The 26,814-nt window shown below is 41.5% G+C and overlaps 1 protein-coding gene and 1 non-coding gene across 2 annotated transcripts; both read right to left on the minus strand.

The window, feature by feature from the left end:
* Nucleotides 1–1,431: 1,431 nt before the first annotated feature.
* On the minus strand, nt 1,432–26,755 carry pdzrn4 (PDZ domain containing ring finger 4). The gene is made up of 8 exons (XM_030783608.1): nt 26,687–26,755; nt 11,742–11,989; nt 10,927–11,029; nt 7,424–7,522; nt 5,527–5,589; nt 4,750–4,851; nt 3,306–3,419; nt 1,432–2,943 (listed from the first exon to the last, which is right to left on the minus strand). Exons 1-8 carry the CDS (start codon nt 26,753–26,755, stop codon nt 1,432–1,434), a joined length of 2,310 nt encoding a protein of 769 aa, XP_030639468.1.
* Nucleotides 8,606–8,676, minus strand: trnag-gcc (transfer RNA glycine (anticodon GCC)). The gene has a single exon. It is a non-coding gene; the product is annotated as a tRNA-Gly (tRNA).
* Nucleotides 26,756–26,814: the final 59 nt, after the last annotated feature.

A 26,814-nucleotide genomic window follows, 5' to 3' on the forward strand; every position in this document is an offset into this window, starting at 1 on the left:
AAACTGCATAATTGGCATAACAAAAAATGAACATAAGCAGAAGACAAATGAAATAAAGTACATGTAACTAATGAACAATAGTTACAGAGCATTACAAAACTGTCATAAATAAATATGAATTGTGTAATAACATACTGGGACTACCATTGTATGTGTTACATTCACAGTACGCTGTGAAAATATTCTTGAAACTTTGTGTGGCAAATCAAATCTGAACAATAAACTTTACAGAGGTAAATGTGACAAATAACCAAACATTTACATTGCAGCTGTAAAAGACTGAGAGGTTGCCTATCAAAGTCAAGTCCAAAAGTTCAAGTTATTTGCTTTGTGTAGGATCTTTAGAGTTTCCCATGACATCTTGACACTTATAAAACACACACTTTATTTTAGAGCAAGGACATAACATTAAAACACTGCTGTATTTCAAACCTTTTCAAAATGGTATTTCACAGAAAAGACTGTGGGCTCCAGAGCCTTATACACTCACTTACCACTTTGTTTGAAACATCTACCTTGGACCTACACTCTATGGCCACTTTATGAGGTATACCTACATTATGGGTATTTTATATGGGTTACAGACTGTACTGATACAGTTACAGACCGTAGCCCATCTGTTGCCATGCACAATTTGTCAGCCACCTTCAGTCCTGTTCATTGATGGTCAGTTTCTGACAACAAGAATGCTGATGACTGGATATTATTTGAATCACAGATCATCCTCACTGTGTTGACACTGATATGGCAGTGGCATGATAGTGGGTGTTGTACTGGTATGAGTGTATCAGCTACAGCAGTATTGCTAGAGTTTTTATGTTCGTCAGTGTCGCTGCTGGGCTAAGAGTGGTCTAGAACCCATAAATATCAAGGCAACAGTGTTCCTTTGGTCAAAAACTCATCAATGATGAAGGGCTAAGGGACACAAATTGTGCATAACAACAGATGGGCCAGTCTCTAACTGGACACCAACAAGGTAGAGGTTCCTAATAAAGTGGCTGGTGAGTGTATACTATGGATAGAATACACAAGAGGGCACTGTCAGTGACTATTTCATAAACCTCCATACCATACAATTGTTGCTGCTCTTTGTCAAAAGGCCTGATTTGAGCACTTTTCTGTACAAGTCAAGATGCTTGCCCGCTTAAGATTTAAAACTCCAGACCTGCAGAATCTTGCCCTGGAAGTTTTACAACAGGAAAACTGGGTCTGATCATTCCATCCTAATTAAGACTGACCTTAAATAACGGCCAGTTTGAATGAAATGTAAAACTTTTCTGATGTCCATACAAAGTGTTATTCAAGTTATGAAGCATGAAAAATACCTTAGAATTTCCCCCATATAAAAATCGCCACTTTCAACGAGGCAGGTAAAAAAAAAATGTCCCCACATTTGGGGAGCGAGGCGAGACATGGAGTGTTTGTAGTGTCTTACACGGTTGTGACTGACAGAAAGGCGTTATGAACTTTGGTGCCCTCGGATGCTCTTGCCCCATGGGTCATCAGTTCTTGAATGGTCATCCAGTTATCAAGGATCTTCTTATTACGTTTCTTCATCATCTTGCGTTGGCTGAGCTCGAGAATGTTTACTTCCTTCCGCGGTTCAGTTCCACTGACGCCACCTCCCGTTTGCTCCCTTGGACCCTCCAGCCTGCAGCGCTGCATAAACTCCCGTCGTCGACGTTGCTCCCTAGCTCGTGCCAGCTGCTGCTTGCGCTCCTCTTTGCTCCAATACCGGCCCATCTTCAGCTCACTGACCGCGTCATCATCTGTGGTCATGCCACCGCTTCGTTCTTCACGGATGCGTAGGGCACGTTCACGTAGTATGCGATCGCGGGCAGGTCGACGCGCGACGTAACGTGTGCCATCAGAGCGGACTTTCACCTTCCACTCAAGGCGAGGCTGACCAGGTCGACTGGGCCCTCGTAGGCTGAGGAGACTCTGAGAGTACTCCAGTGAGGAAGAGGAGTGTTGCTGGAGAAGTTGCAGGTAGCTCTGGTAGTGGCGACTCTGGGAGCTTGACGTGGGTTGGTGGTGGTATGGAGAAGAATAGTTCCGGCGAGTCCTTCTGTGGTCTTGGCGCTCGTCGTCAGCCGGGAGCGCCGGGTCAGATTCGGAGGGGTTGCTGGGACTCTGCTCCAGACTGCTGGAGTTGAGGCACTGAGAGCCAGAGCCATGAGGGCCAGGGCTGGGGGGTGTCTGGAGGGTGGGAGTGGGGCTAGCATCAGATGTGGGGTGACCTTGAGAGGGACTGCTGTGGATGCTGAGGTTGCTACGCAGGTTCTTCTGATTGGTCAGGCTGACGTGACGCTGCACAGAATGGTCGGGAGAACCTTCCATCCCCATTGGAGTTGAACGGGAACTCTCAGCTGTGTTGTAGGCGCTAGAGCTGTCACGCAATAGCCTGTCACTAGATGCTCTCTCTGGCTGCTCAGTGATGTCAGCCAACTTCCCACGACGTTGCCGAGGCGATGCTCGCTGACTGGTCCGCAGTTGGTGAGCCTGCATGATGCTCTGGCACTCTCGTTCAATGCTGCGCAGCTCTTCATTAAGCAGGCGGAGCTCATGCTCAACCCCTCCGCCTTGCTCTGTCACACTGCACTCTATGGTTCTGCTGTGACGATAGACTAGACCGCATTCGCCACTGTTGCTGATGCGACACTTGAGCTCCAGCAGCCGCTGAAAACGGTCACATTCAACTGCGGCCTCGCTTCCACCAACCATTGTTTCCTGGTTGGTAAGGTGCATCGTCTCCATGGCAACCAGTCCTGGCTCTGTCTCTTGTCTCTCACGCAGACGATGATGAGGTGGTCTCCACCTACCAAGTGGCGGAGCTGCTTCATGTTCTGAGCTCTCCTGTACGCCACTGTCCTTGTCCTGTGCATTGGAGGAGCAGTAAGTGGCTGTATCTGTGGTAACAGCATCTTCTTCAGGCCTCCTTAGCTGAAAAAAAGTTAGGATTTAGGATTATGCAAAATCACCATGATTTTGAACCCTTTTAACTCGTTCTATTTGTTCCTTTTTTAGCTTTGCTCCTTTTTAAGACAGGATTGTTTCTTTTCTCCTACATTGTATTACTTCTTTATTGTTCTGTCTAGGTATGGCAGAACAGGAGATCTGCTTCACATATTTTTACCTGAACTGGATCAGTGGATTTCATATTTTCTGTTTTCTAAATGCCTGTATTTTATGTTTCATTCCATGTATTCTACTTGTTTGATGTTTTTCCACATATCTCAACATAAAATGTACAAAACTTTGAGTGGACATAAGTAGCCAATATGTGATAAGTAGCTGACGCTCACCTCTGCTCGACTTGTGGTTTTGTGGATCTCCTCTTTTCGCTGCTCTTCCAAAATTTCCATCTTTAACTCCTCAAGGAAGTCATTATGTTCCTCATCAAGCCAACCTTCCTCCACCTGAGACAGAAAATTTGAGAACTGTGAGACAGTATTGTCCTTACATAGATTTATAATACAGTACAGAAAAATATTTTACAATATAATAATACTATAAAGCAGGTAATTTTGCTATCAATGGCTCTATAGGCCTGAGTACAAGTTATGCATTTTTTCAGGCCACTGATTTGCTGTCATACAGATTGTGGACAAAATAATAGAAACACATGAAAACATTTCCAAACATTTGAAGCAGCTAAATCATAGTGACAAAAGCATAAACGAGCGAGTCAAATATAGTCAAATACTAATTATAAATATAAATCAGCTTTCCTATTATGACTGCTTTAATGTGTGAGTAAAAGTAAAATGAGATATCCAACAGAATTCAAAAAAGGATAAATAATCTGAATTGTAAGTAGACTGGTCACATTAAATTACAAAATTATTTAATGTGGCAAGAGGAAAGAACACAAAATTAACACCATATCTTTGGTGAGCCTGCCATTTATGAATGGCTTTTAAGTGTAAGGACATTTAACTTGGAGTAATGAGTGTTAAAACTGGACTCCTAAGGAACAGAAAATAATTTGGTTTGATGCGCTATCTCTTAGTCTTTTTCCCTCATTCTGATGAATCTATATTTGGAGAGAGCCAGTGGCTGCCCTCACACCAAATTGTCCATTACCAGCTGTTACACATGCTGGTAAATCTGTTATGGTATTGGCAGACATCTCGTGGGATTCACTGGGGTTGATTATTGCTTTGCATAACAGCACAGGACTTTTGAGGCAATTTTACATGGCCAGGCACATCCTATGGAGCAAACACACTTAAATGCTCCCCCATTCCAAGAAGACAATCCCCCCCATGCACATTGTTCAACTGATTTAAGAGTTGTTTATGTTCAACACTATCCATAGCCTTCCCAATCATACAATATAAACATCAGTGAACCTTTACGAGAAGTTCTGGAGTGCAGAATGCAGTGTGGATTTCAACCTTCTTAAAGATTTGGAGTTTTTCCTTCTTGAAGAGTAGCAGAATAGTTCAGAGACAGTTCAGAATTTTTCTAAAACCATTCATAGAAAGACTGAAAATAGTTCTGAGAGTTATTAGACATTCTTGATTTATTTGGTGTTTCCATTATTTAATCCACTCTCTTTATGTGTCAATCAAAAACTATATGCCACTGATTGAGCAAAGGGAGCGCAAACGTGTTTCTTGGATGTACGTTAGCCCTGTATGAGAATATCAGCAACAGACCACTGATGAGGTGCAGCTAAGAGTGTGCTGTGCAAGACATAGTTTTAGTTTCTCTGTTGAATACAGATGATAATTTAATCTTGACCTGTGTCTCTGGTCTGGTCACCAGCAACACAATGCTCCTGGAATCTTCATTAGAGAGCAGAGCAACAGCCTCCTCTCTGTTCTGCACATCTCTTCCATTGATCTACACACACACACACACACACACACACACACACACACACACACACACACAGATAGAGAATGACAGATTGATATCATGCTCACACCCATACCAAAAACATAACTTGTGCACAATAGAAGTAGAATTAAATTCCCCATTCCTGTCACCTACTGTTTTAGGCCCCTCCTGAAATTAGGGGCCTGCAGTCATTTCAGCATTTACAGTCAGCAAGACCTGCATTTATTACTAAGAGAACTGCTTCATAAAAGGAACTGGCAACACACACACACACACACACACACACATCCAGACACACAGTTAACTGGGTACTGACAAGAGGTGTTCATCTTTTCCTGTAAAGAGTAATGGGCCTGTCAGAGAGAGATAATAGGGGCAGGGGGAGAGAGAGAGAGAGACAGAGAGGGAAAGAAGAGGTTCGGTTATTTGAACTAGTAACTCCCAGGCATGGCACACCCTCTCTCTGCTCTGGAAGATGCCCCTGCCCTCTCTCTCTCTCTCTCCCTTTTTCTCTCCTTCCATATCTCGAACCCTTTCTCCATAAACCAGTGTACATGTGTCTCCAGACTACAATAAACCTTAATATTGTTGTGGTCTGTAGAGACATGTACAGATTAAAGGACACCTCATCTCTCTCCCTCTTCCACTGTATCCCCTCTTTTTCAATAGTGCAAATACCTGCAAAATTCGATCCCCCTCGCGGATTCTCCCGTCTCTGGCAGCGATGCTGTTTGGTCCAATCTGAAAATCATGATGAAATATTTGAAAACAGTCAGAATAAACAAGACCATGAAATATTAAAGCTGCACATCACAGACAAGTCTAGAAGAGAGTGAATAAACACAAAAAGATGATCTGATATGAATATTCATTCAATTTATTCTAGGTTTTTTCATCTTCTTTTTGAGGACTGTATACAGTTTTTTTTTTAAGTGTAATAATCTTGTGGGGTTTTGGTCTAAATTAAAAACAGGACAGTTGATTGCTTTCATCAAACAAATAGGCAGAAAAACTGAGTAAGGTGCAATGGTGTGAACACCAAGAATTTATTAACTGTCACCTCCTGTTAAACTAGGAAATGTGTACGCCTCAATGTTTTCATATTTTTCTGACATCTCTGTGGATATGAATATGGGTGTATAATTTTTCATTTGGCTGCAACATACAATAGTTATTCTCTGTCAGAATTAGGCACACTGCTGTTGTGCTTGCAATTTAGATCAATGAAGAGTTATGGGGTACAAGCTCAAAGCTCAGAAAAAAAGCACACAGGAACAGAGAAATGGTGAAAATACATATCATATCCATAAATGAATTTTTAATGAAACGCATTAGCATTTTTTCTCAGAGGTGTATAAATAGACTTGCTCTGTAGGTTGTTTATGGTGAATCTGCCTTCTGGTGGGAATGAGGAGAGAGAGAGAGAGAGGGAGAGAGAGCGATAGGAAGAGAGAGAAAAAAAACACTTCCATTTGCCGTTTGCACAGATCTGATGTTACAGGTTGTCTAGCCGCACATTTCAAAGGAAGCAACAGCTCTTTGTCAAGACAGAGAAAGAATTCCCTTTAGATATCTTCCCAGCTCTTAACTGAGTCCTTTCACATAGCGACCCAAATCATTTTGAGCCACTTATCATCTGCTTAGGCTGTAGCAGCTTTCAGGCTTATTTCACATTCTCATTAACTTCCAATTAACTATCAATCCAAATGGAAATTAACAGGGGATGATAACTGGAAGCTGCTAAAAACCTCTCAATACCACAGCAGTACATCTACAAATGCAATTAAGGTTTCGTCTACAGAATTACAGGTACTGTATATAAGGAGTCATAACTAAAACAGGGTCAGGGAAGTGGAGTTGGTTTACTGAGAAGCTGCTGGGTAAACCTGCTGTTTCACACTCCACAGGAAGCGAGAAGGCTGTCAATCCAAATTAATTAAAAATCTTCAATTAAAATATTGAAAAAGAAGGCATGTGTTGTGAAAATCACATTTCAGACTCGACTTCCCCTTTCTATGCATGGATCCCTCTCAGTAGATATCTGACTGGCACACTGACTGCAGAAAACCATGAAATATTCCACAATATTCCCCTAATTAACCCCCCTTTCAAATTTTGTTCCACGCATGTGATGTTTGGTCAGATCAAACTGAAGTTTGGCTTATCTTTTAATTACTGTTCTGGCAATGGGAATAGATATTTTTGAGGCTTTATGAATTCAGTTGTTTCAGAAATAGTCCCCAGAGAACCTCTTAACCACTACATACATGTACTCACCATCAGCATCAATATTGACCTAAACAAGGGCTTGAAAACTGGTTGGCAAGGTGAATCTGGGCATTACTCAATGGTAGATGGCTTCTAAAGACACTGTGTTGCTTTCTTTTTTATAATAATCAATTACTACAACAAAAAGCCATTTCTGAGGACTTTGGTATCACTTGCAGTACTCCAGCATTACATGCCACCTGTGTTGAAGGAAGAAAGTGTACTTTTGTCTGATACGGTAATACGCTGCTGTTATAACTATGACCATAATAAAGTTAAAGGATTTAAAAGTGAGGCCAGTGATCACCTGACTAACATAGATGGCTGCATCCTCTTCATCATCTGTCCTGTAGCACAGGGTCAGCCCCAGCTTCTCCTCACTGTTCAAACGACACAGCTCCACCTCCTGCAAAAGTCAGTTGAAGGTAAGTCCATCCATCCACCCATCCATCCATTCTTCCATCTATGTAACAATCATCTTTTAATTGTCTGTGTATTCATTTACCCTTTATCCTGCACCAAATCCATCCATAAGTCCATCCATTCATTCATCCATCCATCCATTATCATTCTTCATTCTATTTATTCACCATTTACTAATTACACATTAACTCTCATAAAGAAAACATTGCACGTATAGACATCATGTTACTTCTGAAGCCTTTTGAACACTCTCACTAATGACCTTTAATTCTGCTGCCATATAGGACAAGAATATTCTTATATTAAATTCTGTCCATGAGCTGGTCATTTTCAGTGAAAATTACTGGATCCACTCGCCTGCCCTGCTGAGCCATTAGTGTGGTGTTACAAAGGGAATCAAACATTCCCTCTGTCCTCTTCCGCTGTCTGAATAAAGTACTTGCTTCCTCTGAATGCAGAAAAGTTCATGCTGTTCAGACACTCTACATGCATGACTGCCCATAGAAATGAATCTGTCTTTGTTTCTTTTAGTGAAAACCTAAGCAACATCATTCATTCTTTTGAAATGTTGTGATTAACTGACTGATGTACTAATGCTATATGGAGCCTTCTGTTCCACTGCCCGTCAGGTGAGCAGCATATCACTAATGATTAGAACAGAGGCATAGTCAACATTGCCAACACATTCTCATTCCCAACTCATCAAATACAGCAGATTGGTCAGTGGCCATATGGCCATATACAGCAGATTGGTCAGTGGCCATATACTATATAACTATAATGCTCTAGGTCAAGGGTGTCAAAACCCAGTCCTGGAGGGCCATGGTCCTGCTGTTTGTCTTGTTGACCAACTAAATACAATCTCTGATAGGCTGAAGAGTGTGCACACCTGTTTCCAAGGTGAAAATCAACAGTTAACTAAGAGGTGAAAACAAAAACCTGCAGGACAACGGCCCTCCAGGACCAGATTTTGACACATGTGCTCTAGGTGGCCCTATGCTTCAAACTATGATGCTCTAGGCACCCCCCTAGCGTCAGTTTTGCTAATGCACAAAAACAAACTCAGTGCATTGGCTGGGAATCAAACCCGGGCCTACCGCATGGCAGGCGAGAATTCTACCACTGAACCACCAATGCAACTGAGATATTAGAGAGCCCTAGTGTACTCCAAAATCAGGGAAGGGTCTGACCTAAAAACAGTCGTGGGATTCTGAAAAGGCTAGAATGGGCATGCAGGACGGTGGTGCAGTGGTTAGCACTGTTGCCTCAGAGATGCGACAATTTTAGTATCTACGTCTCGAAGATATGAAAATTGCCCCATTGATATCTACTGAACAGCCCTGCACGTGCAAAACTGATGCTAGAAGGGTACCTAGAGCGTCATAGTTTGAAGCGTAGGATTACTGACCAGCTGCTGTATTTCATGAGTTGGAAATGAGAACATGTTGACACTGCACACATACAGTCCAAGGCTTTGATCACAGTGCCAGTGACAAATCAAATGAACTCCTCACTGTATATGAGATATTCCAGACAGGGAATACATTATCAAAGCACAGCAGGTACAGGTATAGCATTACAGACTGCAGCATTTCAGCTATGTTTTGCAACTTGGATTGCCACTCGCCTGAAGATCTGTGGGGATGTATAGATTAAATATTTCACCAAATCTGTAAAGCTGATTCTGAGAGACATGTGACCAGAGAGCAAATATCTGGGATACAGAAAACAAGCCTTAATTTTCAACAACCGCTGTCTCTGTGATCACACAAAGAGTTAATTCCTTCAGTATTCTCCAACTTATGCTGTCTGAAGGTGAACCTAACAAAACACTTAGCATATTAAAACGGTTTACAAGAGAAACAAAACCCTGCCGGAAAAGAGAACACTCAGCGATTCCACGGGTTTACCCTTCTTCATCTCCAACAAACCTGTTCCAGCTGAACAATGAAATGACCTTCATCTGATGAGTCAAGTCCAGAGCGCTGGTGGAGGAACTGACAAAAACTAACTGAAAATTACTGGGGTTGGATGTCAGAGAGAGAAACATACAATGTCTGCTGCGTGCAGGGAAAGGAGAGTGTTGTGTCTGAATGATGTTGGTTTGCCTGAGGAGTCTGTTTAGTCACAGCTGGAACCCCAGGAGCTCTAATAACTGGCTAGGCTCTGTTCATTCAAGTGAAAACAGTCCATTTACCATGTAGCAGTTCTGACCGAGCACAAGGGTCATACATTTCCCACTTGAGCCACTAAAGTCAATCAGATTTACTCTCAATCACACTCCTATGAGACCACCACCTCCCCAACCAAACATAAATACAAATGCACACACAAACACACATGCACGCACACGCACACGCACACACATACAATGCAGCTGCGGTCACTCCCCTGTTCCTGGCTTGGTTAACATTGTTTGTTTGTACAGTAGGTGACAAGTACACGTGTTTACATGTAGTACTTTGGTAAGTTTGTATGACCAAAAAGGGTACGTAATATTTAATATAGTAAGTTACCAATGCCATTCATATCATGCCATGTATTTCACAGTCACTCGATATCAATAAACCCAATGGAGGTTATTTGTCATTGCCAGACTTAATATGGGACAGTATTGATTTTTTTGTAAGCGTAACAATAACTTATAGTCTCTCAAAAAATCTATTGTCTATGAACAATGGATCTGCCAAATAAAGGACTATCACAAATATGCCCCTCAATCCGCAGTGTATTTAAGACTATTTCACAAAATTATAACGATAACTCCGCATCCTCTTGAAATACACTTTGGTAAGGATGCTTGCTGCGTTCAGAAAATTGTTATTAGATTCTATGTGGTTTGCTGTGAAGATTTATCTATGATGGACAATGAGGGTCTCTCTTGCATGTAGGGAGCTCATCCATGCATGAAATAGAACAAGCTGGCAGAAAATCCAGGTTTGACAGGATGATCTGATAGAAACAATATATACAGTCTTCATAAAGCATGCTTTATGATGGGTAAATGCTTTTCCAAATAAAGGAAATATTTCTTCACATGAGTATTTATCACAATACAGAGAAATTGTTATTAAGCTTTACTGAGGAAGGTTGCTGTAGCAGGTGGCAAATACAAAAGACATTGTCTCCACATTAATCATTACACATGAATTATGAGCTTGTATTGTAAGTTAATGCAGTTTGTTTCTGTGAATGGTTAAATGTGGCTAATACAGGGAATGAATATACAAATGTTTTGAGTGGAGAGACCCTGCTCTTGACAAGTAACAAAATTGTTCAGCAATGATATAAGAGGTAGAATTGGTGTTTTCAAAGGATCTGCGGGGGAATATGTTACTACTGTGCTGTGTGTGTTAGTGGAAAACAGTCTCTTTGGCTGTGTCTTACCTCATACTCAAAATCATCGGTCCTCTCAATTTCAGCCTGGTTATTGGACAAATACTCTGGACATTCATAGTACTCATGTTCCATTGTATGAATGGAATGACAGCTGAGAGAGAGAGAGAGAGAGAGAGAGAAAGAGAGAGAGAGAGAAAGAGAGAGGACAAGAAAGAGAGAAAGAAAGAAAGAAAGGAAGAAAGGACATTTTTAGAATGGATGAGTATACTACCAGAGAACATGAAGGGAACCTATGCCTTTATGATCAGCACATTGGTAATTAGATGTGTGATGCTGCCAGTGAAATGGCATCCTAAGAGCTCAGAGAGTGCTTTTATATGAATCTAATTAATTCTATTCCAATGTCATAATAACAAACGTCTGTGAAAGCTGAGGTTTGAGGTTAATTTCGGGTAGCTGACTCTAAGCATTACATTACATTGGATACTTGTCCCTGTGAACACAGGAGTGCATGATTTGTGTTTTACAGGGTAAATTGATTGGATTTGTGCTTAATAAAAGGCTATAAATAGCCACAGGAAATAAATGTGCAATGGCTCTGCTGTTTTACCACTCCATTTGCTTTTAATCACCCCATAAACTCCCCATTAAAGGAAATGGATGCAGTAGACAGCTGCAATAATTGCACGCAAGCAAATAATATGACATTAAAGAGGAACATTGTATATTAAGTCCTGGTACAGTTTGCCTGGTGATACACTTTCACACTTTCACAAGATGCAGTTTACCAGTATCAAAGAATTGCACTTTATCAATGCGTCATTAGGTGGTTCTACACTGGCAGTCAGGTCGATGGATAGTACCTGTCGGAGAGCAGGAAGGGGCAGACATCAGGTACAGGAGGGGTCGCCGGCCGCAGTTTGGTGAGTGCCATGATGTGTTCAAACGTGATGTCTGTCTGTGTGCAAACATCCACTAGGCCAACCTCTTGCAGGTTACCCGGGTAACAGGAAGCTGGACTGCGTTGCAGCACCTGCACAACAATGGGGTCTTTTCGCATGGCCTCCACAGCCTCTTCTTGACCGGCTTTGGACAAGTCCCGTCCATTCACCTGGGAGTGACAGTGATGAATCTTATTATTCCTCATGATTCAGCTGTGATATTTGGATACAGTGTATGACACAGTGAAAAAAGACAGTGGAGTCAGTTGCTTGTGGCGAGTGTGAATGCACTCTGTATGGAGAGAATTCTATCTAGTCACTCTGGGGTATTTATAGTTAGCATCATGCATATCCTGTAAAAAACTGATGGAATGCTAATGAAGCTAATCACTGCTCATGGTGAATGCTGATGAATGAAAGTACACAGAACAGAAGTTAGTTCAGCTGAGTGCAACAATTAAGCATTTTCATAAAAATACTTATGCAATCCCAGAAACAAATAACATGTCTCTTTGGGGCTAGCTGGATGCCAAGAGGACAGTGACACCTAGATGAAAACAAGCTGTGTTTGTGTGTGTGTGTGTGTGTGTATGTGTGTGTAGTTGCTCTCACCAGGGACCTTCTATTTGCCTTATAGACACTGTTATTTGACAGCCATCACCTGAGACCTGCCAAAGTTTCCCACAGGTCCCCAGTCATCCATAACATCACGTTCATTGTTTAGCCAATTAGAGGAGTCCCATTACAGCATGATTGACAGCTGCATTTCAGCTGTCATTTACGCTATTAAACATCACATCTCAGATGGACACAAGCACCAAATCACTTATCCAATTAGGCTGACTTACTGAGATATGGGAAATCAATATGATATATGCCTTAGATATTGCTACTAAAGGAGAGCGTGGTGGTCAGAACACACATATGCGCACACACACACATACACACACAATGCCTGTATGACCATGGCCTTGAATTAGTGTAGCAGAATGCAACTACTTATTAACAAATTGCATTAAACTTATTCATGCCTTGAGAACAGAAATGAAGAAATGTATTCCTTCATTTGTTTTGTAACTGTGTGTTTTAAATAAAAATAAAGAAAAAAATACAGCTTATTTCACAAACACAATCTGACATCTATTATTTAGCCAAATTTACCACAACATTTCAGGTTGCACTTAATACTGCAGCATTTTTCCCCAGGACCACAGAATCAACCTTACTTTAATAGTTGATTAATAGTTCAATAGTTGACAGTTGACTGAGTCTACAGCTGATTAAGCCATTATATCTACAAATTTTATGTAATTAATCAAGAATTAGATTAACACATTGTTCATCCACATAACAATGTTAAAAAGACTAAATTTAAGTAACTGTATTGAGAGTCTGTGGATGTAGAGGGTGTGAAACCTGTGTCAGTGAGAGGCCAGCTCCTAAATCCCACAGTGACATACATGACCGTCAGAACTCAGCTGTGTTCCGTTACACCACGCTGACCACTCCAGCTGGGCTGACACTGCACTCGTTAATCAACCAACACTTCAAAAATGGGTCAGTAATTCCTCTGTGTGTCTAAGGGCCATGCAGCATACCTGGGGCTCTCTCCCTCTCTCAAAGCGCAGTTATTTATTACTGCAGCTGCATAGCAAACAGTTCAGTCTAGACAGCCACTCTCCAATTGTATGTGGCATTTGTATGGGCTGAAGTAAGCCCAAACTGGGACATTGTTTCCTGAGAGGCATGCCTGCAGGCTAGCATCTAGGCCATATCTCAGCATGTTTAAAACTTAATTCAATACATTTACTGCCATGAGCAATTAATACAAATAATACAAGCATCCCTCACTCACTGAGATGTTTGACGAGCGTAAATTGTTAACACGTAATCCGTACAATTTACTTGGATGAGTATGTTATTATGAGCAAAGGAGTAAATACATTTCAGGAAGCATCACATCCCATTACAGTTTACCCTCTCTCCAAACTACAGTATAGTGCAGCCTGTCTGGTCTTCCTTACCTGTTACTACTGTCTGGAACAGAGCTCGGATTAATCTGCATAACCCTAACACACTAAGGCATGAGGGGCACAGCGCATACAATATGCAGCCAGATGGGACCATTCATTCTATTGCAATAAACAGATCATTAAGAAATGCATGTTAACAAGTCATAATCAGCATTCCCATCATCATCATCATCATCATCATCATCATCTCTAGCAGATGTGGTTTCCCTTACTCAGCACCAACTGTGATTTGCCCACTGAAGTCCGACGGATGTTATTCAGTCAACAGAGAGACAGGTGTGAGTTTAGGACAAGATTTAGCATTTGACTTTGGTACAATGTTTTTTCTCCTGTTTTTGCTCCTCAGCTTTTTTCGAAAATATTCAGTGCTAGTGTAAATGTACGAGAAACAGACAACTTCAAACCAGCAAACACAGTATGAGCACTAAAAATGTCAAGCTAAAGGTCATTAGTGTCAAAAGGTGTTCTCTCAGACACAGAGGAACCGTACACTTCACCTCACCCTTTCTGTGTCAAAACACATTCCTGAAAAAGGTCAGCTCCTGTCTTGAGTTTGATAACTGGGATTTTGGCGTGTAATATACTTCAGCTTTTTGGGACTATTAGGGCAGTGTCTGATTGATCTCAGAGCTAATGCGTTTGTTTCTATGGAATAAAGAAAGCAAAGAATCTGTCATACATTCGTATGGATAGAGTAGAAGCTGATGCTGAATGGGTGCTTTTCTGCCCCAGTCCCCAGGCTTTTGCTCCTCAGACATCAGTCAGCCTCAGGCGCTGCAGTGTAAAGAATGTAAACACATGTAGATAAAAGCTCGAATCTGCAGTAATATATCTAGGACAGTTGTCCTCAAGTGTGACAAACTAGGCACTCATTATTCTCTCTGAGCTGTGGGGTTTTATACAAGTGAGATAAACTCAGCAGAGAGATAAGACTGCAGGCTCCTATGTGTGTGTGTGTGTGTGTGTGCGTGTGTGTGTGTGTGCGTGTGTGTGTGTGTGTGTGCGTGTGTGTGTGCTGTGTATGGCATGTGAAGATAAGACTTGGATGAGCAGCCTTTGGCCACAGGACTAAGCCTCACAGATATCCAAAAAAAAAGAAAAGAAACACATACATGTTTCTGTCTGTCTCTCTCTCTCTGTGCAAGCCTGTGCATGCACATACACACAGCTTTATGTCCGCTCTCTAAGAACTGAACACAGTAGTTTGGATGGACCTCATTCGTCCATGTATCGTCTGTGTCCTGCTGATTGAGATTACAGTGACATAGAACACAATTAGATGGCCCTAAGCTGTCTCTGCAGTTTTCCCAGGGATGTCTTCTTCTCACCACAGGTGTTGACTAATGTGAGCCAAACATTGTAAGAAGGCACAGTGTTACAGACAAAGAGGAACTCTCAAAGGCCGCTCCTCTCCTGCTGGAAATTCTTCTCTCAGAACTACTGCAAACAACAATGAATGTTCCGATTGAATGGCCCAGCATTGTTCAAAACACTGCTGTTGATCCCAAATCCATATTGAACACAAGACAGGTCTATTCTGAGTTCTCATGAATCCTATCACCGTTGTGTGCTTCAGAAATTTGAAGTCCATCAAATCAAGGAGAAACCCTCCAGAAAAAGTCTAATCCTGCCTGCAGACATCTACTCTTATGCCTCTGTTTATGGAATATAATTGCAGGAAACGAGCTGGTATTTGACAAGTACAGTCTGTTTAAAGGGTGACGGGTTACTGTATGCTCACTGTAGAAAACAGTGGGAGAGCTCTGTGAAGAGCCTCTCATTTGAGAAATGAGAACTCGTCATTACATCTAGTTTTCCTTCAGAGAGTCTAACCCACTCCTGACCTTGCAAAATAACTGTACTTAGGCTCCACTGTTTCACGTTCTGTCTTTTTCTGTCTTGCCTTTCATTTTCTCTTGTGTAGCTAAGCTTACAGTCCCTGAAGTGAGCATGAAAAAGCCAACAGCGTTTGACCTCTATAGGTGGCAACGGCACATGAGAAAATGGAAAGAGAAAAGGCTGGGTAATCACTATAGTTACTAGCTATAAGGAGCTATAGTGTCATTTCATTAAAACATTTCATTTGAAATGATATTTGAATTTAAGAAAAACTGACCTCTGACTGCCGTCAATAACTCTGATAGTGCAAAGATAAAATTGGACGCTGCTTTGCTGTATGTTTGAATATCCCAGAAATGTTTTTATAGTCCTTGTATGTGTCATGTATTGTTTAAAAGGGTATCATTGAGTGCTTGTGTGGGGTCATTACACTATATCACTACCTTACAGTCTGTGAAATCCTGGATCTTCAGCTCTGTGTAAGTCTCATAATTCACAATGGCCAAAACCAAGCTCAGCACAACTTAAATTGTCTTAAATTAAAGACCAGCGGCTAAGCTCGACTGAAGTGTGCAAAGAAACATACATAAAATTATGTATCAGTACATTTCTTGTATATTTCTTCATCATTCTTTTATTTCTCAGCTCCTGTCAGATTCTGATAACTGTCTAAATGTACACCCACAATCTAAATATTCACACACTCAGTGTGAGACTATAAAGTGTTTGCATATGCTATTTTTCATGTCTTTACCCCAGTTCATCAATGTGACATGGAATTAATGAGAGGCAATTAGCACCTAAACAAAATGCAAACAAGAGAGAATGGGGGAGAGACTGAGAGTGCAGGAGTGAGAGTGTTTAAAGGTGCTCTTGGTTGGAACCAAACAACCAAATGCTGTTTTAAATGTTTTCAGCTATTCACCGATAAAAAATTCCATGGGAAATCAATCTGACACAATCAAAATGTGTAAAACAACAGTAACAACAACAGGAATAATAATAATAATAATAATAATAATAATAATAATATTGTTTGCTGCGAACTCCGAGATCCAGAAGAACAACAACCAACCCAAGAAAGAGTGATTAACAAGCAATAACAATAACAGTAATAATGATATGGGGTGATAATGTTGGGACATTTCAAAGAAAAGCAGTCAACAGCACATATAAGGCTGTATTGTTTTATTTGGGCAATTAAAAAACAAAACCCTTCCTCACTCTCACACACATTCACCATCTCATATTCAAGCCTGTTAGAGGCTATCCTTACAAACACAGGGCAGATGCTTTGCTGTGAAGTAGAAACAACAAAGTGGACCACCTGCATCTTGGTTGTAGGTTTGGAGATATCTGATCCAATATGAAAGAATCTGATAGATGGGGAAATATCTAAATAAATGTTTTAAAATGTTTAAGAGAAACGGCCTTCGTGATTAAGTGTTGTCTGAAAAAGCATTATGAATAGCATTATCACATTATCATAATATCTCTGTTTTAATGAATTCTGTGTTGACAGCATAAGCGGAAACAAAGTCAGGCGTCTCTGACAGAAACACATGCTCCATTGCCTAATGTGCCATCAGAATCTCCACTTCCATAGGGAGGGGCTTTGATGTCACAACGTCGCTATGGTGATTAGAATCTTCACACATACTTGGTAATGCCAGTTGCTTGAGTGCATTTGAATTACATTTGAGTGCTCTGGAACATTGCCTGTGTTGTCATAGTGTTATGACAGCAGCATGGAGAACTTTTGTGATATGAATTTGTATGACAGTTAAGCCATCTTATAGCATCTTAGAGATGTGATCACTGCATCTGATTTATTATAATGACACTTCCCAGCCTCAGAATGCACGCTTCATGCAAATATCTCAGTTCCACGATATCATTAAGTGGCAAAATAATACCTAATCCTCTTATCAGCCTGCATTCTATTTTGCCAATTTGTGTTCTCTGAATGAATAATGTATTTTGTTCAGTGGGCACATATATCACAGCAGAGTGATGTGTCAGTCTGTTTGTAAACAATGGCTCCTTCAGAGAGGACAAGCCAGGGACGACATGGGTTATGACAGTGTAAACATTCGTATATTAATGAGAGGGCTAGATCACCACTCAGCAATTACCTAAACGTGATTATTCAACCCCACACACTTAATCACAGCAGCGCGTCTGCTATTGGCCTTTTGTTTATGCATACTGATCAGCATTTGTTGGATATTTATGAGAGGGAACAAACCCTCTGTGAATGATTCTGAAAATGCCACGTTACTCTCAAAACTGGAGAAAAGCATTTGGAAGACATAAAGACAGAAACATACACATACACATACACATACACATACACACACGCGCGCGCGCACGCACGCGCACGCACGCGCACGCGCACGCGCACGCACACGCACACGCACACGCACACACACACACACGCACACACACACACGCACACACACACACGCGCACACACACACACACATGCAGACACACACACACATGCCCACACAGTGTCTGTCTGTTTTGGTCTTGAGAGTTAATCGTACCCACTGCATTTATTTAATGTCATCATTATTTGAAAAACTCCAAAATTGCTGCGTGAGACATTGTGAAAAAAAGCTCATGTGGGGCTAATTTGGGGTTTCAGAACACTATGGTCATTATTAGATATTATAGCTCTGGCTGTTCCCTCCTCTAATGATGGGCTCTACTAAGAGAGACAGGGAGAGAGACAGACCGAGAGAGAGAGAGAGAGAGAGAGAGAGAGAGAGGACACGGTGAAGAAAGGAGAAATCTGATTACAATTCAGTAAATAAAAATTCTACTTTTTGTAGAATCAGACAGAAAACTAGACATAGGGGTCTTTTGTCTGTTCATAAAGGATGTGCTGGGTGTAAAGCCAGTGCCTCATTGTCTGGGCCATCCTCCCACACTCATTACACACACATTAATCTCTCATTTGCTACTGCAACAACAAGCAGTGCCACCAAAGCCAACAACAACCACAACCCACCCCCGAGACATCTAAGGCTCACCGCCAGGCCATCCATCTGAATTAAGCCCAGCCAAAGTCCCATCGGCTGGCCTCTTTCAGTCTCCAACCCTGGGTTCAGGACAAGGTTAGTCTACCGTGCTGTGGTTGAGCAGCTACAGACATCCATACAAGCAGGTGTATGAGGCTTTGTCAGGCCAATTCCTCACTGGACTGTGAAGGTTATTTGAGTTACTCATGGCCTTAGTGAGGCATGTGTGATGTGGGAGACATTCGATTACATTTGTTACAATTTGAGGAACAATTTGTTGTATGGACATCTCAGAAGTGGTGGTACTTAAATTAAGGAAATGCTGCTTAATGCAATGAAATCACAGAAAATAATCCACTAAGCATGTATAGCATGTATATCGAATTCCAAATCTGTAATTATGAAAGCTGCCAAGTGAGGATCTTTTTTCATGACTCTCCTTTTTATCCTCTCTTTTTTACATTCTCATTTTTTCTGGTTGATGTCTTTGCTCCGTGAGCCTACTTGTAGAAGATTGTCTAATTACGATACGTGACAGCTCTGCTCTGGTGAGTGCTGCCGTCCCAGGAGGGGGCTACTGTATTAGAACAGGTAGACCAAATGTCTTTCACTGCTGGAGAGCAACCAGGGCATCTGCTCTTCAACAGGCCCAGGCTCCATAATCAGATTAACTCAATGTGTTTCAACCTATACACTGCTGAAAGAGGTTTAACCAACTGGGGTTTACAAGGACCATTCGTATGAGTGTGTGCGTGTGTGTGTGTGTGGCTTACATTTCCATCAAATTATGATTTTATTTTAATAAGGGTTCAAACGTCATCCTGATGATTGTTTTCCCCTTCTAGCACTGCCATGTGTGAATGTAATTTTTAGTTCTTCCTGTGTCGCATCCAATTAACAGAATTCATGACCACAATTCAGTCAAACAACTGAAAAGAAAGGTTCACACTTTGGGAGAAATGTCAGAACAGGCATGCCAAGAAGAATAGAGTTAGCAGAGAGAAAGAGTATCTCATCTTGAATATCTCTGTCTCTTATGGCTAAAAAGCAACACAGATGCAATGAGATGTGCAGACACGCAATTTGCATTCCACTCCTCAGTATCAATCATCTTAGAGTCAGCCATGTCAGACACAGAGAAAACACTATTTGCATGTGTTGATACAGCTGGTCCAATATTTCTCATTGAAATATGACATGTGGCAACATGTACTGTAACATCCAATAAGACAGAGCACAGACTTGTTCCCAGAAAGTAGCAATATAACCGATACCATCCAATAGGACAGAGCACAGACTTGTTCCCAGAAAGCACCAATGGTGAGTGTATCCCATGGTGATACTCTCAGAGCAAAAACAGATACGGTTACAGCATAAGCAAGGCTTCTCCTACTGCACAGATGGCCTTACTGTTACTCAATACTCAAATGGATATGGATCATGCCCTGACTGCTACTAATGACTCCACCAACACACTGGAACAAGTGGGAATCTAACACCGCACTGACGATGATGTAATTTGAAATTAGTACATCTCTAAAGACACAGTGCCGGATTAGATGTTAATTATATGAGGAATGATGACATACGAGTGCCATAGGCTTGAATGGGACATCTGCTCTGAACTACATAAAAGCATCCCAGTTCACTGACCATATATGAGTGATGATGGGCCGGATTAAAGTGAAAGACAGAAAGCTGTGTCAGGGGCAAGGGACGAGGCCAGAGAGGCCATTGTGTGTCATTGAGATTGTACATGTACAGTCATGTCAGATGAAACTAGCTAATTTTAAATATAAAGTTCCACCATTACACAGAGCTTGGATGAGACTAAAAAGACAGAAAAAAGCAAGGAACTGAGGCGGACTTCAGGAATAGAAAAGCAAGGGTAAAGGGTGAAACATTCATGATATCCTCACTCAAAGCACATACTGTCATCTCTGGACTAAAGACAACAGGGATAATAAGACCTTTAATGGAGTGATGCTCCTCATGTATTTGGACACACTCTTAATAAAACGGAGGGGGGGGGGGGGTGCCTACTACTTCTACTACGAACAATAATAATAATAAAAAAAGGCATCACTCTACAAAGCTCTTCATTTGACAAAAATGTGGTGGGTGCATCTGCACAGAGATGGCTTAGATACCAGTACACATTTCTGTCAGGTGTCGAAAAAGAACAGTTTTGTCAAACCACTTAATGATTTTGTCAACAACACAGAGCTGATCACAAGAACTTAATGTGAGTTGAGAAATAAAGTGTAATTGCTAAAATTAATTTGCAGAAACATTATTACTAATGGCCAGCTCTCACTGACTCGGCCAACACACTGAGGAGAATTCTTTTTAATGATGGACGACAGTACAGCACTACTCGTCCTCATAATTATCCATAAGCTCTCTCACTGCACTGAAGTCAACTGCTAATTACACACATGTGGGTCTATAGAAGACACTGGTCGTATTTTACATGCTGATTGAATCAAGGAACGTTTGAGTTCTTCTCAGCTTTGAGTCGGTTTTAATCAAAGAGAGAGAGAGAGAGAGAGAGAGAGAGAGGGAGAGAGGGAGAGAGAGAGAGAGAGAGTGTCTGTTATCTCGACAGCAGTAGCTAAATACACAGAGAGAGCAGAGTGACCAGTTAAAGAGAGTAATGATAAGCTAATGAGGGTCCTTTCTGTCTGCAGACCACCTCTGCTCTCTGACACACACACACACACACACACACACACACACAAACACACACACATCTCTGTAGCTCTTCATCAGATCCTTCTGCTCAGATCAGTCCAAATCCAAGTTGATGGCCAGCAAACATTCTGCTATAATTAATCCCAACAACACAAACATACCCCCCCCCCCCCCCAAATATGTTTACATGTCTGTTTATCACTGGGTCAGAGGTCAAGCATGTGTTATTTCATACTCACACACACACACACACACACACACACACACACACAAACACACACACTCACACGTACATGCACACATACACACTCATATTATGTGTGTATTATTTCTTCAGTAGCAGTGATGGTCCTAAATAGATTCAGTCTTTGGGAAGATAAGAGACTCTAGAGGTGACAGTAAAACTCATTTGAGGAGCAGGAGATTGAAGTTCAGGAGAGTCAGGGTGGTTTGACACTTTTCTGAAAAGGGCAGGCCCGTCACTGACAGAGTTGAGAAAGTACAGAAAAAGAAAAAGGTCATTTTTTCAATTAATGTGGAAAAATTCAGACCTCATCCTACCGGAAGTGACCCAGACAACTGTACCACATTTTGTATTTGCAAACTCTACTTACAATTTGTACTTACAACATACTAGATGTATAATAACAGCACAATAAACCTAATGCAGTAAAAGCCTTTAGTTTCATATCTCATGCCAAACAAAGAACGTGTGATAAAAACTGAGGTGATAGTGCAGTTCAGCAGACATGACTGGACAACTGTCTGAGGATCATACATGGTCATAAAGAGGATTTGAGACAGATGTTTTGGAGGAAAGTCAGCCATAGTTTGCATGTATTTGGACTGGTTATGTAGAAAATCACAAGGCCAGCAATTTCACTGTGATATTCTGCAATGAGAAACACTCATTCCACACAAGTGAGATGCCTGTTTCAGGTGCCAATCAAAAGTCTCAAGGTTAGACCATCACGGGGATATGAAAAGTAAGAAAATGACAAGCGCTTTAAACAGGTTCAAAAGGACGCACGCGCGCACTCACACACACACACACACACACACACACACACACACACATACACACACACACACACACACACACACTATAACATGCTCAGAATGTGAGCTGTCTCACATGTTTCTGAAATGACTACAGGGCCTATGCTATTTGTCAGGCTTATCTTCCCTCCTGACACAAGATCAATCAAACAACACATTTTTCTTTCTTCTCCTTTGTTCCCTCCCCCTTTACATTTTATGGGTGAGGAACACCGTTCAGAAAAATGCTCCAGGACGGAAAGATGGATGACTACATCAGTGGGTAACAGACAGGGGATAGAACTGATGCCAATTAAAAAAGACCATAGACCAAAGAAAGGATTCAGACAGACACACACACACATACTCACTCACTCACTCACTCACACCACACACTAACACCATTCAACACAACACACAGCACACTCCACTTGGCCTCCCAATCAAAAGGTTGTCCACCATCTGGAGGCCCATTATACCTGATGACTGTCATGATCAGAAAGTCCAGGCTGCATGTGTAGCTCCATATGGCCATCAGTGCTGCGAGACCACTAACACATTCTCTGAGAACACCATGGGGGACACAAAGACAGGAGAGCTGCTTTCAGGAGATATCATTTCTTTTCCCACATCCCCTCCCTGTCACACGTACAAACATTTACACACACCACTCACCTAGCATGTACACGACGGTCTGTTCGCAGTGTCTGTGTGTACTGGTCAATAAGTGTGACCTCTGAAATCCAAAGTCTCTGGCGCCACCAGCACAGACCCTCTCTGTCACTCGTGCTGTTCTTCCACAGACAGGGCATGTGGCGTGGCATCTGTCCCCATACGGCACACTGACCATGACCGTAAACTCCTCCACACTCCTGGGACTCAGCCTACAATCACACAGCTCCACCTTGTCTAATTGCTGGCGCAAATCACCCTCCGTCCAAAGCTCACGTCTGTTTAGTGTCAAGACATCAGAGCAGGTTTCAGAGCCAAAGGCAACCATCGGAGTTCTTGATGCCGTGTTTACTAGGAATTAATACTAATTCCTAAAACATCAATGCGGTGGAATACAAAGAAGAATCAATGAAATACAACTGCCTGCCAAAAAACTGACATCACTGTACTGCGACTTGTGTTGACACAATGGATCTTGACACAACATGTCTAGTGTTTATGTATTGCTTAAGAGAGTGTGACGAGAGTCTAATGCTGCTCTCATGACACAGTTAAAGTTGTTAGCTACAATTTCATGTTAAGTCATGAACATCACTTTCATCTACCACCTCATTTGTCAGCTAACAGCCCCACCAGCAAACATATATTTACTGAAGATCCTCAATATGACCATCTTCTTTTGCTTAACCAGTCAGTGTTGCAGGCTGCTTGTGGACATGTGAATCACACCACAGTTATAAGCAAATTCATTAAAAAATCCTTCTCTATTTTCCAAAGTGGGATCATAGTCACAGTTAAAGTGGGATCACATAGTTAATGCAAGGTTAACTTCTGCTCGCATGCAGCTGATGTAAAAAAAAAAAAAAAAGAGATACCCAGTCTTGCCACAGAGGACACAATGCTTTGAATAGTCTCCTTAGAGGATTTCAGTGAATGAGAGATGCAAAGCTCCTGGGACAGCTTTAGTGGCAGGATAACAAAAGAGAAGGGATATACTTCTGCTGTGAATTTCATAGGACTAGAGAGGTCATGCAATTGGTAATAAAAGTTTGTGTGTGGGTGTGTGTGTGTGTCTAAGTGTATGTGTGTCCATGCATGTGGGCCTCCATAATAATTCATAATTTTATATGTATGTATGTATGTACGTATATATATATATATATATACACACACACACACACACACACACACACACACACATACATACATACATACATATATCTGTGTGTGTGTGTGTATGTACATATATATAGATAGATAGATAGATAGATAGATAGATAGATACACAATTTGAATATATATATATATATTCAAAAGATCCTCTGATACCATGATTGTTGTTAACAGAAACACAGTTCTAATCTTGTTGAAATTCAGAGAGTGTGGCTCAGAAAAGAAGAAAGAGTGCACGGCAAAAAAAAGAAAAAAGAAAAAAAAGACAGCGCAGAGTGTAAAACGGGTTAGAGAAAGTGAGAAATAACAAGCATAGACACTCTGACACACTTTCTGCCTTTCCAGTGTAACTGAGTCTGCTGAGGTACGCTCCAGATTCTATCATCTAAGCCCCACACCCCACTCCCCACACACCCTCCGTGTGTCATCTCCCCCAAACCACCCCCCCCCCCCCCCCCCCCCCAGCCTGGAGCCCCCTGTGGTACCTCTGCCGGGCCTGTAGACTCCCTTCCTCCCTCTCCCTTCTGTGCTGAGGACACACTTTTTCTCCCCACTCTGTAGCAGCTATAATCCCTGATGATATTCCTCTCTTTATTTCATGGATGACTTATAGAAATGCTTTTTTTCATACACTAACCAGCGGCACTTTTCAGGGTGAAATGAATCAGCGTCATATAGATAATACAGTAGAGTGTTGCTTCAGTATCCTTGGCATTTGGGCAGTATAACATGACCTACACATGCTTGTGCAAGAACACACAGCCACACACTATCCAACAACATACACAGTAAAATGGATATTGTAAGAAAGAATCAAAAAAACCTGGAGTGGACCATTTTCAGTTCAGTACAGCGCACAGCAGAGCTCAATCATGCCAGGGATTTTCAGGATGCCAGTTTAACTCTTATTACACTTCCCTCTCCAGTGCTTCAACACAAAAGAGCTTATAAACATGGTTCCAGGTGTTGCTCTATCGTGGCAGACATGGCGCCCCTAGGATAAAGACAAGAGCCTAATCTTAACATTATCTTAACATGAAAATTGCTTTTCATGCCTGTGGCCTGGGGCACATAGATGGTCTGACTACAACAAAAAGACATATCACCTTAGAGCAGCCCTCTGACAGAGCTAATCTCCACGCAAGCCTCACGCATGGACAAAAGAGGCATTTGATGTCTAATTAAAGCACAAAGACATAAAAAAAGGAAAAAAAAGTCCTTAATGAGCCTGATGAGCAGCGTTGCATGAAATTATTCATTAGCACTACATTTTTGGAAAGCAACTGCCCTCCCGTATAGACTGAGACATGAAAGTAATTAACGCTCCAAGGGACAAGAGGTATTAGGAGAAACTGGCAGGATGCTCCAAACAGCATGTTTTACTTGTGCGCTACGGGTCAAGTGGGAGAGAGAGTTTGCTCCACAGTGGTCAGATTAGCCTTGTCACAGGACTTCTGTACTCTAACAGTGACAGTCAATAGGTGTAGAATGAATGACATGCAATGATAGCTTCTGGAAAAAAAGACCTTACAAATGCTTAAATCAACCTAATGTGCTCGCTGACATTAACAAAAACACTGGACACGTGCTACGCCAAATTCAGCACTGCTCTAATGCTCTGGCACACATCCTTATTACTAAACCGATTAGACACACATCAATATGCTAATGTTTGTGAAAGGCTGCGAAACAATCACTTGACGTTGAGAAAAATTCTGTAGCAGGTTAAGGAAATTCTGTTATGTCATCAACTTAAAGTCACTCTGAAATAAAATTAACATCTGTGTGTCTCAGCTATCCTTTTGAGAACAACTACTGCATATATATCTCACAGCAGTGAGGTCAGTAATGTCAGTAGTGGTACATTATAATACAGGTGACAGTGACAGGAGGTTCTAGATCAGGATGTAAGGGAAAACAGTCTATACTATTTCTTTCTTTCTTTCTGTAACTGATATATCACTTTATATGCTCAACAGATTCCGACACTTTGAGGATATCCTTTGTCTACTGTGTTACATACTTCACTCTCACAACCAACAAAAGTTGCCAAGTGGTCATCACCCTTAGCTGGCCGAATGTGAGTGCTGATTTATAACTACAGCGCCTATGACTGACAGCTTTGGCAAACCCCAGCTGCTGAGATCTTAAAGTTTAGCATTTAGACACCACAAAATTGTTATAGCATCCTTTCAATGTCTCATTTTTGAATCTTCTCTTTTACTGCAAGCAGAAGCAGAAGACATAACATTTGGTTTAACTGGTTTTTCTTTTTTTTCTTTCAGTACACCTGTCATCCTCTTCCCAGCGAGAAGGAGGAACAGAATTCTCTCTTTTTTATCCTAGTGCCTGAAAACAGGATGGCAGAAGCACAGATATCATATCATCTCACCTGAGTAATTTCGTACAGGAGTTTGTAGTGTTCCTCTCTCTTCTGTAAAGTGCACAGATTGCAGCCCATCCTGGTGTGTGTGTGTGTGTGGGAGACGTTTCGAGCTCCCCGCGGCGGTCTGACAGCAA

This window comes from Chanos chanos, chromosome 1, assembly GCF_902362185.1.
Source record: "Chanos chanos chromosome 1, fChaCha1.1, whole genome shotgun sequence".
Classification (NCBI taxonomy): Eukaryota; Metazoa; Chordata; class Actinopteri; order Gonorynchiformes; family Chanidae; genus Chanos; species Chanos chanos.